Below are 13,422 nucleotides of genomic sequence, written 5' to 3'. Positions count from 1 at the left end.
CAGTAACAGCGATAACAACACAACGAATAGTAGTACTAATTATAATAATAATAATAATATCAATAACCATGTAACATTTAATCTTATTACAAACAACAACAACAATAGTTCCTTCATTAACGATATCTTTGCCTATGATGCCAATCTAATTCTGCCAGTTTCAGCCAGTTTGGTGAATCATAACGCCAACAGCGCTGAATCCACGCTACCAACCTTTGCAACACCAACAAATGTTTGCATAAGCAACAGTAATAATTATGATGATGATGGTAACAATTGGCAAGCAACCGATCTGCTTGAACTCGATCATCGCTATAATTCTGGTCTACAAACTGAAATCGCTCATCTACAACCAACGGTACCTATGAAGGCTCCAGAAGAAATGGCGCTCCCAACGAGTAATCAGGAACCAGCGCCTGGAAACAGTCACGAACCTACACAACCACAGTTTCTAGTTCCTGACAACCAGCTATCGAGATCAGCAATAAATTCGCAGCTGAGTAGATGTCGTCAAGCAGCAACTCCTCTTCAATCACAACAAACATTGCCGCAAACTTCAACAACCTTATCCGATGCGGATGCCGACTTTGAGGATCGCAATTTATCTTGGTTATTAAATTTCAAATTTGATGAGTTTCCTCATCTTTCACCCGAACTTGGTGGTAGTAACAATAATAGCATTATGGTTGGTGGTAAAACGGTGCAATTGGGTGCGACGCAACAACAGCCTAATGTCGGTTCTCCTTCATCTTCCCAAAAATCGAATTGCTGCTCTCCACAATCAACGTCAACTGCGCAATCAGGTACACAGCAATCTTTCAATGATTTCACACGATTTCCGAAAAATTCCACCAAAGCGAGCAAAAAATTTGAGGAACTCGTAATGGAAGTTACCGCCGCCGAAATCGATGGCAATGAGATGGTCGTCGCCGAAAATGTTACTGTGGGGAACTCACCGCCAAGAACGTAAGTTTTGGTAGCATATCTAAATTAGGTCATGAAACAGTATTGAGATTTCTAGGCAGGCAAATGGCTGTAGGTACATAGTACTCATTCATTCGTAAAACGAACCGGAAATTGTCTATGCTAGAATGATATCAACATTAATGCCGAAATGTTCCCGGGATAGTCGTCCCTAACGGTCCCAAATAGATGCAGAAATTATACCCAAAAGATATAATTATGATCCGGAAATAGTCCTGCAATGTTTTCGAAACATTTCAGAAGCAGCCCCGAAAATAACCAAAGGTTAGGTTAGGTTGAACTGACCGGTCCATGAGGACCTCGCATAGACTGAACAAGTCCGTAGTGTTACCAGAAACCCGAACATACGTTATAAAATATCTCCGTCCTCTTGGCAAATACTAGAAGCTTCCTAGGACTTTAGCCACTTGCTGCTTCTAGATCTGACAGCTGTATCACTCCTAATAGCTGAAGTCTTAGCCTGGCAAGTGCAGGGCATGAGCACAGAACGTGCTCGATCGTTTCCTCCTCCAGCCCGCACTTCCTACATCTGCTATCACTGACCAAGCCTAATTTAAAGGCATGTGACGCCAGAAGGCAGTGTCCAGTCAGAATACCCGTCATGAGTCTACAGTCCTCTCTTTTTAATGATAGAAGCAACTTTGTTAGTTTAAGGTTGTAAGACCTACACATAATCTTCGACACTTTACAGCCACGCGCTTGAACCCACGCCTTTCCTGCTTGGTCGATCATGCGCACCTCTCGCCTTAGCTTAATTTCGCCCAATCTAATTGGAACGTCTACGGAGCAAGCTTCAATGAAGGCGCCCTTTTTAGCTAGTTCATCCGATTTTTCATTCCCATCTATTCCCATATGCCCTGGGACCCAATATAGATGTATGCTTCTCCCTGTCCCGATTCTCTCCAGGGACTGCTTACACTCTAACACGCATTTAGGTGTTGTGGTATGCGAGATTATTGCCTTAATTGCTGCTTGACTGTCAATATAAAAGTGAACACGATTACAGCTTGGGCTATTTTCTTCCAGGGTTTCTACTGCTTTGGTTACGGCTACTACTTCCGCTTGGAAAACGCTACAGTAATCCGGCAGCCTGTAGGATCTCTTTATTTCGCGATCAGCACAGTATACCGCAGACCCTACTCCTTCCACTACTTTGGAACCATCTGTGTACACATGTATCCCCTCGTCCGCCATTTGAGCATCCTTGCGCCAACCGTCCACCTCTATTGTGGCCTTAAGATTGCCCTCTAAGCGCAGATAGGTATTCAGGTAATCTGTTCGTCTTGTGATTGGTGACGCTATACTACTATGGCCGTATGGTCGGCGCTCAAGCTGCCCCGAGGCACCGAGCCTGGTTGCAGTTGTTAACGCTATGTTCTTTGCTACCAGGTCTACAGCTGGAATGTGCAGAATGGCATACAGTGCAGCTGTCGGGGTTGTTTTCAGTGCTCCCGTAATGTTTAGCATTGGTTTGTGCGGCTTTCCACCAAACAAGAACTCCATAGTATAGGATAGGGCTTACAATCGCTGTAAAAACCCAATGAGAAAGAGAAGGCGATAAGCCCCACGTACACCCCAGCATTCTTTTACATGCATAAAGTGCCGTTGAAGCCTCCTTCACCCTCTCCTCCACGTTGAGCTTCCATGACAGCTTACTGTCTAGGATGATTCCTAGATACTTTATGCAAGGTTTCTCCTGTAGGGTCACCCCTCCTAACTTAGGTCTGATCCAATTTGAGACCAATTTGGAAGCGTCCGACCCATCAAAGAGCTAATCGTTGGAAGGCACTCTCCACTTATGGCCAAAGCCGTAAGTTTTACGGGTCCATCATTGAATCGCCTTAGCAGTTGGTTGATGACCAGCGGTCACAGCAGAGGTGATAGCACCCCTCCCTGTGGCGTTCCCCTGTCCACTGATTTCGTGGCCTCGTACAACCTACTTTGTGATGTAATCTTCCTGCAATTTAACATGCAGCCGATCCATCTCGTTTAGGCTGGATGTACTTTAATGTAATTAAGACCATCCATACTAGCCCATTTAGAGACATTATTGAAAGCCCCGACAATGTCTAAGAAGACTCCTAGAGCATATTCCTTATATTTCAGGACTTTCTCTACGCTTATTACCACCGTATGCAATGCGGTGTCTAACGACTTGCCTTTGGTGTACGCATGTTGTGTTGTGGAGAGCAGCTTTTTATCCACGTTGGACTATATGTATACATCTATCAGCTTCTCAAAGGTTTTGAGCAGAAATGATGTTAAGTTAATGGGTCTATAGTCTTTGGGATACATGTGACAGATCTTCCCCGCCTTTGGTAGGAAAGCTACACGTGCAGTTCTCCAAGAGTGCGGTACATGATTCAGTCGCATGCACCCATCGAATATTATTTTAAGCCATTCCACGGGCGCGCTACTTGAAACTTGTAGCATGGCCGGAAAATAACCAAAAACAATGCCGAAATTACCCGGAGCTAGTCCCAGAACCATCCCGAAATAATACAGAAACAATCCCGCTAGTCCCGAAGCAATCACGAAACAGCCCCAAACGGTCCATAAATTCCTCTGAAGCAGCTCCGAAGTAACCAAATTACTCCTCGAAATAATCTCGAAAGACTCTTGAGGTGATAAAAGTACAGGTCCGAAATTATTCTGAAAATAAACCTGAAACTCTCCCGAAGAGCGGAAGTATTCTCAAAAGGCTCCCCAAAAAATTGGGTAATAGTCCCAAAAACCTGAAACGGTACAGAACCACAATCCCGTAGTGTTCCCAAAATCATTCGCAAAATAATCCCGAAATAGGCCTGATGTTTGCTTGAAATATACATGAAAACACGCCTCTATGGCGTCCTTAAGGCATCTCAATGTCTCCCACTGATCCACACATCCATATTAAAGGGAACAAATTTGCAGATGAGATGGAAGGAAAGGTTCTGAAATGGACGTTAGCGAGGCGGACGACTTTGTAGGAACCACCGTTCTCTCCGGAGAAAAATTAAAGGGATTATGACGAATTCTCAAGGTCGTTATGGCCACGTTGTCAAGATGAGCAGGAAGAGGAGTCGATTCAACACTTTCTCTGCCGATTTCCAGGGCTGCTAACAAGAGGACTCAGATTTACGGGCGCAAGGTTTTACTACAGTCTTAAGATTGCTGGAAAGGTGGACCTTTCCCTCTTACTTAAGTTCACCAGAGAAAACAAGTGGTTCTTTGAGAACTACTAGGAAGTAATCTGTTTGGACGAATGTGCAGCCACTAGACATTCATTTAGGGAACTCACAATGAACAAAAATGTCTCCGATTGGAAGTCTGTGAAATTCCCATGCTCGCTTTCTTAACTTAACCTAACCCAAACACGAAACAATCCCGAAAGGATTCCCAAAATATTTTAAACAAAATCCTGAGACGGTTACGAAATATTCTCAAATTGGCACCGCTCAGTTTTTAAAAGATGCTTAGATCTCATTTTGTATGACCCATATAGTACTAAACAACATTGGTCAAGGTCAATAGATAGAAAGTCGACCATTCCATTAGAAGCAGGCCTTGTAATTCCTTGACTTGAATTTATGTGAATATTCCAACCAAGAAGACTCCCCAAGAAAAGAGTATATTTCGGGTTATCTAACAAATATTCTACACCCTTACCCAAAGTCCTTCTTTAAGGGGTCAGTAAAAACTCTGCAATATGGGATTGAGCCACAATTGCACCTCGAGAGATCCACCATTAAAAGATTTTTTGAGTAAAAGTGGCATGTCAGAATGCATTGAAAGGACATAGGTGTCAATATCGTCGTGCCCAGCAATATCCGTCCTGGCCTTCTTCAAGTTGTACTATATCCATTCCCCTTTTTCTGCCTTTAAAGCGTGTCCACGTATAAAGACCGAAAATGTCGGTAGATACAGCATTGAATTAAGAAGGGAATCTTGTAGGAAAAACTCCTGCATCCCAAGCTGATTCCCGTCTCTTTTGATTGAGAGTCCGATTCCCCAAACTACAGATGCATCGATTAGGACTAGTTTGGTCACAGCGGTGCAGATGCATAAGGCAGACTCTTCGGTTTTACAGAAATGTTTTCTGCATTGCTCAACATAAGGCTTTCGGTAGAACGAAAAATGGCACTGAAGAAGGTACAATGCCGAAACCGGTTCTTCTCCAAACAAATGGCGGTTAATCTTTTCATATAAGTCCTGTACAATAGTTTACCACCTATAATCCCCCTAAGGCACATCTGAATTTAGACTCGCTAAGGATTGCATCAAATGATCCCAATGAACTCAATCGACCAGCACATCATCTACGATATGCTGGAAAGACGAATCGCACATAATATTGCAAGTGACGTTGTCATGACTGCATAGAATCCAAAGATGAATTCCTTTCTCCTTCTTCTTTTTGTATCACAATTGTCATAAGTATCCTCTTACGCGATTCCTATGGTACTTGCAGTTGCAATAGGATTGGACGGGTGTTGATTGATGATTGATTGTTGATTCCATTGATGATGATTGATTTTTGATTCCACATTACAGTTGAAAATATGGTTTTGTCATGTGGGGGCAGAATACATGCACACAGGTCGAAGTTTAGCCAAAGTGACGCGCGTCTGGGAAGTCAGCTTTAATCAACTGCGAGTTTCGAGTTTTAGACTATGAGAACGGCGGTCTTTGTCAGCATATGACCTTGCCGACTCATAGGGGATTGGGCTGTGGACCTGCGCCGAATTTCTTCATAGTACTTGCCGGGATGACTTGTTCCTGGGAGATGAGGTGTCCGTTAGGATGCCCAGGCTTCTGAGTATCTGACGCAAACTCTTTGTGCGGCATTTCTTTTCACTATTTATGAGTGTGACACACTAGCTGGCCTTACTACCTTCCTTGATTGGAGCTTAACCATTTAAAGAGTTATGGCCGTTCAACAAGGCGCGCCAGTTGCTTCTTCGCTCTGCCAACCGGCGCCAATTGGTCACACCAAGGGAGTTTAAATCACTTTCCACCTGGTACTTCCAGCTGAGTGGGTATCGCCCTCTTTCTCTGCTTCCATAGGCGGGTTCCGATAAAAAAAAAACTGTCTTAGCCGGGGTGTCATCTTTCATTCGCCAGCTGGGCAACTGCTTTAAATGAGCTATGAGCGATTCTTTTTTTTGCCGCAAGTACTGCGAGCGAGGGACTTGAGAATTGTTACGGTTCTCACAAAAATGCAAATAACTATCGACGTCACTTCCAGTGTTTTTAAAAGTCAGACAGTCGATGGCGTAATGCCATCGATTAGGTCGCGCAATATTGTCGACATTTGCTTTCTCCACGTTGTAAATAAGGTCGTCAAGGACTTGGTCGGTGATAGAGCCAAAACATCTGAAAAGACTAGAGACAGAGTTTTTAATTGTATAGCACAGCTTATCATATGAAAGACCAGGACCTACTGTCATCGACGTAGGAAACAATGGTAGCTCCTTCCGGTGCGGAAGGGACCTTCGTTATGTAAATATTAAGCAAAATTAGGGATAGGACACGACCCTACTTGGTTTTGATGTTAGGTTGCTGAACTGGAGCGATCGATGCCTGTCAACCACACAGATAATTTGTAATCACTGGTGATTGCCGAACCAATTCCATGTACAACATTCTGTAAAGCCGTCTCGCATTATTTTTCCGCCTGGTTAGCATGTTGATGCGGACTCGTATACGAAGCTCAACCAGTCTCTGCAGACAATTCATCAAGAATGACATAAAACTTAATGGCATGGAGTCTTTCTGCCGTTTTAGTCATCCTTACTAAGAGTATAGTTTTCCTTACCTACTTTGGAAATGAATACAAAAACAACTAGTAGCCATGTGTGTGGGATTTAACCTGATGAAAGTGTCGATGTGAAAACATTTCTCAGGGTTATCACAGTTTGCTCAACAAATTCTTTCAGCACAATTAGTGGGGATAGGATACGGACCAACCGATTTGAAGCTGTCGAAAGAGCCAATAGATAGCGTACCTCATGGTACTTCTTTTCATTCGCCACAGCTCTGGCAAACTTTTACTTTGGAATGATAACTCTCACATTTTCCCGTCATATTCTCCTCACCGGATTTCACGATACTTAAACTCTTCTTCTTTTCCGCGAAGGCGCCGCCCGTCCTCCTAAATAAACCTAGCTTTGCTGTTTAAGACATAGATAAATTTCATTTATGTGTAGCTGTTTCCCTACATCTCTAATGTATATGTATGTACCTAAACATATAACACCGTCTATCAATAATAATAATTCAAAATGGAGCAGACAAAACTAACCCCAAATAAAAAAAACTATTTATTTTATTACATTTCTCCTCATGCCTTCAACTTCAACCACCACCACCGATGGGACAACATATCAAAATACCTCCCACCATAACGATTTGAATGAAACATCCAACCCCACAACGAAATGGATTTACTGGCATAAAATCAGGCCAAAGAAGCCGCCGTTTACATACACAGAGCTCATCGAATACGCCCTCGAAGATAAGGGTGAACTAACGGTTTCCGGAATATATCAATGGATATCGTAAGTAACATTCATTTTTACAACAGTAACAATAAATCTTTTTATAATGCACACACACACATGCACGCACAATTATTTATGTGTGTGTATGTAGAAATAGCCAATCAAAAAATGCTGAAGACATTTTTTGTAATTTCTATTAATTTGAATTTGTTCTAAAACTTTCTCGTGGAGTTGAAGAGGTTACTTAAAGTATTTCGAAAAGTAAAATGTAACGGATGTAATTAAACAAATCAAAAGTATTTACTGACATTAACTGTTGCGAAACTATGTAGGTTTGAAACTGCAAAATGGTTAAAGGAATTTCGAAAACTTTTTTAACTCCGACAATTTATATAATAAATGGGAAAGCGTTTTTTAGGCCCAGTTTTTCGATACAAGTTCAACTCAGTTTATCAGTTGAACTACGCTTAAACTTATTCTGCAGTTTTTCAGTCCACTTTAGCTGAAGTTTAAGCTGAGCTTAAGCGGCCGATCTAGCAGAGTTAAACTCTAGTTAACCTATAGGTGATTTGCGTTCGTTGCAAATGGCGTCGAATATACCCAACAAGCATTTGGGCTTGAGTGCCAATAGAGCTCACGTTGAAAACTAAGCATACTTCTAAAATCTGAAGAGTTGTTTCGAAACAGTGGCTCAACTCGAGAATCATGGCGTACTCAGCAAAAGAGGGAATTTTTTTATATAGCAGAAATGCTGTTACTTAAGTTGAAAATTTTAATTCCCAACTTGTGGTTCTCTAACTGGACTCAAATTTAAGATTCCAAATTACAGTATGTTTCCGAAACTAAAATGAAATATATATAATTTAAAAAATAAATAAATGCGAGGCGCTATTACCTCCGAAGCGATTGTAGGCTGAGCTTCTCTTCCAATTTCCATCGTGCTCCTTTGAATTTTTCCTACAAAATGGCGGGACGGGGCCTACTTGTTTTATTCCGACTCCGAACAACATCTGCAAGGCAGATGAGTTTTCACTGAGAGCTTTTGATGGCAGAAATACACTCGGAGTGCGTGCCAAAGACTGCCCGCTTAGAAAAATTGTCTACTAATTGAAAGACCTTGTTTCTAGAATTTTGATGTTGCTTTGCCCGGGTCGTGAACCCAGGATCTTCGGTGTGGTAGACGGAGCACGCTACCAATACACCACGGCAGCCGCCTATATAATTTATTTTTGATTAATTACGCTTCTTTACTGCTATCAGCCAGGTGTGTATTTATCATAATAAACAGCTGCTGGTTTTGGGGTACCACCTTGTAGATTTTTTTCAATCCACCTCAACTCGATAAGCAATGTAGGATATCAATTGTAGAAATGTGTAGAATATTCATTTTAGAACTGTACATTTCTCACAATCTCTCGAAATTAGGATAATAATTGGAAAATATTAATGACGTTGGAGATCAACTCGAAAACTTTTAATTTTATAAAATTTCTCAAAGGTTGGATAGTGATCGGAGAATGAAGTTGAATATCAACTCGAGAACTATCTGGTTTGAGAATAATTAAATAATGATGTTGGATATCACTTCCGGAACTAGATATATATTTCGCTTGAGAACTTTTTTTCCATGTTTGTTGGGTAAACAAACTCCAGCTGTTGCCGTATCTACAAATTATCTAGATAATAAAAAGAACCAATGTTGCCGGACAAAGAAGCATACCCAAGGCGGCCTTAAACTGTGACTGAAAAGTACTAGTTTAACTGGAGTTTTAATTTGACTAGAGTTTAAGCAAACTTAGTTTAAGTTTAGCTTAACCAATTAACTTAAAAACAAAATGGGAATATTTTTGTAAATTCAATTCTTCCACCTTTCATCACTTAAGGCGCTACGCTTTCGGGGCGTAAGGAATTACGCTTTACAGTAGCTGGAGCCTTGACCTAGCGAACTCAGGACTTGAATAGAGAACGTGTTCAAACGTTTCTTCGTGCAGTCCTCACTTCCAACATCTGATGTTACTGACGAGGCCTTATTTATAAACATGTTACACTAGAAGGCAGCTTCCAGTTAGTATGTCCATCATTAGCTTTGATTCTCTCTCCTTAGAAATATGAGCAAATTTTTCGGTCTAATATCGTAGGATTTTCACAAGATCTTTAAAATTACCCAACCCCGCGCTTCTATTTACGCCTTTCCTGCCTGATTATCCATATGTAACTCCTTTCCCCTCTTGTTTTTTCCCAACCGGATTGGGACGTCTTCTGTTTCATATACCGTCGATTTATCGAGCGCTGCACCCTCCTTTACCAACTGTTGCTGTTGTATTTACGATGATGACACTCCCCGAAGGCTTTGGCGAATGTTATGGACGTTGATGGTCCTTTGCCGGATATAGATCCGGTACGTTTCGGCAACAAAGCACCCTTAAGGTACTAGCCCGACCATCTCGGGACCAATTTATATGACCACATTAAGGTCAATTAAGAAGTCCACTCCAATTATGATTTCATCAACAATCTCTGCCACTATAAAATTGTGTATGTACTACGGTGATGTATGTATGTACTACGGTGATGTTCCCAATTGCGACTTCACATGCTACTTCTCCTAGAACCCTGGTGTCTTCTCCCGTGGCTGTACGCAATCTTGCTCCACGCAATGGTCTTATCTTCTTGTTGACTAAATCCGCTTGAATGATGGAATGAGATGCACCCGTATCTACAGTCAGTAAACGTTTCTTTCCATCCACATGTCCTCCGACAGTTCTCCTAGAACCATGGTGTCTTCTCCCGTGGCTGTACGTAATCTTGCTCCATGCAATGGTCTTATCTTCTTGTTGACTAAATCCGCTTGAATGATGGAATGAGATGCACCCGTATCTACAGTCAGTAAATGTTTCTTTCCATCCACATGTCCTCCGACAGTAAGATTGTTTGACCTTCTTCCAATTTGCGAGATAGAGATTACGGGGCATTCAATTGAGGGAGCCAGCTTTCGCCCCTTGCGGCTGACTCACTTTAGTTTAACGATTGAGTGGACTTGGAGATTTGCTCACCTCCTTCAGCTCTGCGTTTATGTCCACCCGCATTGTTGGAACTATTAGGACCGGTGCTGCAATGACGTGCAATGTGACCTGGGTTGTCGCACTTGAAACATTTCATAACTTCAGAGTTTTTCTGTTGTGATCCCTTCAATTCTTCCAAAATTGTTTCCACCCAATCTGGCCTTTCTACTTCCAGACGATGGGCCTTGTCTGCTGGCTTACTCAAAAGTGAAACAGTTTCCTAAGTCAGTGTATGGGATACCGTTTCAGCAAGTGTTGGCTTTGTTTTCGCATATGTAGCTCGTTTCGTTTCGACATCCCGTATTCCTTTTATAAAACTCTGGATTTTTACCCTCTCGGTGTATTCCACGGGTGCGTCGGCATTTGCTAGATGGGCCAGCCTTTCGACATCCGATGCGAACTCCTGCAAAGTCTCATTCGATTTTTGGTAACGGTTTTGCAACTCAATTTGGTATATCTGTTTCCTGTATTCGCTTCCGTTTCACCTCTCTAGAGCGCTCATCAATGTTTCATAGTTGTTCCGTTCGTACTCTGGAATTGTCTGTAAGATTTCAGCTGCAGGCCCTTTCAATGCCACCAACAGTGCAGCAACTTTATCTTCAGCATTCCAGTTGTTCACTGCTGCGGTCTTCTCGAACTGTAGCTTAAAGACCTGGAAAGGAACAGAACCGTCAAAAGATGGAGTTTTTACCTTCGTATTACTCGCTGAAGCAGCCGGACGATTAAGTTGCATCTCCTGGATTTTTTCCTCAAACTGCATTATTTTCTCGTCCATACGCGCTTCCAATTGTGTAGAGACCTGCGATGATACCTGTGCTGAAATTTGTGCCGACATTTCGGATATTCGTGCGTCTTGTGCTTCAATTTTAGATGTTATTTCTGACGACATCTCTGAGATACGTGTCTCCTGTGATTCCAGTTGGGATGCCATATATGTCTTCTGCTCTTCCAGTTGTGATGACATATTTGTGGACATTTGTGATGTCATTTCTGTTATGCGTGCTTCCTGTGCTTCCATCTTGGATGTTATACGTGTTTCCTGTGATTCCAGTTGTTTTTCCATCTTGGATGTTACTGTCGACGTTTGTGCAGATATTGCAGCTACTATCGTGTTCAAGTCTGTGTTCGCCATTGTCTGCGGTGTTTCGTTTTTCTCTTCAATTTTTGTTGTTGTTTCGTCGCCATCAAGATGAAAGACATACTCTTCCGCGTTAATTCCTTCTGCTTCCATTGCCTCTCGTAGTCTTGCCTGAAGTTCGAGTTTATTGCCAGTTGTATTCAATCCACGGCTGTCCAACTCCTTCTTCAATTGCTGGATCTTCAATTCACTCCACTTTGCCATATCCTTTTTGTACTCGAAATCTTCGGAATTTATTCAACAATTCCTCTTATGACACCAATTGTAACAAATTTACTGAAATTCCGCTTATTCCAAATCTTCTGCTAACGTTCGAATCACTAAACTGTTGAATAAATAACTCCAATATTGAATAATGCAAAAATGGCCTTTATTAAAGTACACATAACACTTATACTTCGCAACTGATAGCTTGCTTAAACCAAACTGATTGTCGTTCCTCAACTGTTGCTGCTTTTATACTGTGTGGTTTCCTCGTTGACATATTTCTAGGCGCTTCTATTTCCAGAACTTACTAGTTAGTTATCAGCTATAAAATTACTCAGCTATAACTACAGATGCGCGATATTATAGCTTCATAGCCCATGCGCGTGTATATGTGAGTGATACTTGCACAAATGATTGCATACTTTTATGAGTATCTCAGATACATGCATGTGTTTGTGCGTTACTCTCCGCTGCTTGTGTGGACATATGGGTAAACATAATGATTGATTTGTTGATGTGCATACAAGTCACTGCTTAGTATCGGCTTAGAGATGATAGTATCCCTTAGATTTGCTAATATTCGTCACAATAGTAATAAAGTAGCTATTTGTTTTAAATATATATCAGAAAAGGCGTGATTATCAACCGATTTGATGATTAATAATATGATTAACGGGTTTTCACTCGTGGCTTACAAAACTTCTAAAGTTCTTCTTTAACATCTGATCAATGTCACGCCCTTTTTTACTTCATTTATATTAGGTCGGTTGAATGTTTGTCCGCGTTTCATATAAATCTTGCAATTGATTTAAAGGAAAAAAATCCGTTAGGTGGCGCACGCATCGAAATAATTAGATTAGAATTTGAAAATTTTCAAACCAGCTTTTAAGTAACTTCTCGATGTGCTAGAGACTTGAAATTTGAAACTTAATTCAGAGGTTGATGACAGCCGATGACACGATACAAAAAGATTCGCTATGGGGCGCACGGGATGAGATATTTAGAAGAATCGTGCGAAACGGAGGGAATTTTGGGATTCATTTTTATGTAAGTTCTCATTGAGTTACAAGCGTAAAACTTAACAGATAGGTTAACACGCCGAGAAATTTTAAGAAAAGGAGACAAAAAAATCCGTTAGGTGGCGCACGGATCGAAATATTTAGATAAGAATTTGGAAATTTGGTATTTTGAGATCGATTTTAAAGTACCTTATTATAGAGCTACAAACATGAAACCTCAGAGACAGCTTAAGACACCGTGACAAAGGAACAAAAGGAGAAAAAAATTCCGTTAGGTGACGCACGGATCCCAAAAATTAGATAATAATTTGAAAATTTTCAAACCAGTTTTTAAGTAACTTCTCGATGAGCTAGAGACTTGAAATTTCAAACTTAATTCAGAGGTCAATGACACGATAAAAAACGATTCGCTAGGGGGCGCACGGGATGAGATATTTAGCAAAATCCTACGAAACGGAGGAAATTTTGGGATTGATTTTTATATAGGTTATCATTGAGCTACAACTGTAAAACTTCACAGATAGGATAAG

At 41.3% G+C, this 13,422-nt stretch overlaps 1 protein-coding gene across 1 annotated transcript in view; it reads left to right on the top strand.

Moving 5' to 3' along the window:
• The first annotated feature begins 845 nt into the window (after window positions 1–845).
• The window catches only part of fd3F (forkhead domain 3F), a 43,736-nt gene continuing 31,159 nt past the window's right edge, over window positions 846–13,422 (top strand). Inside the window, exons 1-2 of the mRNA XM_067780772.1 lie at window positions 846–966; window positions 7,428–7,523. Of these exons, the coding sequence (XP_067636873.1) occupies window positions 884–966; window positions 7,428–7,523 (179 nt within the window). The 5' untranslated portion in view covers window positions 846–883. The remainder of the gene's footprint in view (window positions 967–7,427; window positions 7,524–13,422) is intronic.

This window comes from Eurosta solidaginis, chromosome 4 (assembly GCF_040869045.1).
Source record: "Eurosta solidaginis isolate ZX-2024a chromosome 4, ASM4086904v1, whole genome shotgun sequence".
NCBI classification, from domain to species: Eukaryota; Metazoa; Arthropoda; class Insecta; order Diptera; family Tephritidae; genus Eurosta; species Eurosta solidaginis.
Note: the sequence above shows the minus strand (reverse complement) of the source record. Positions and strands in the feature narration are given on the sequence as shown.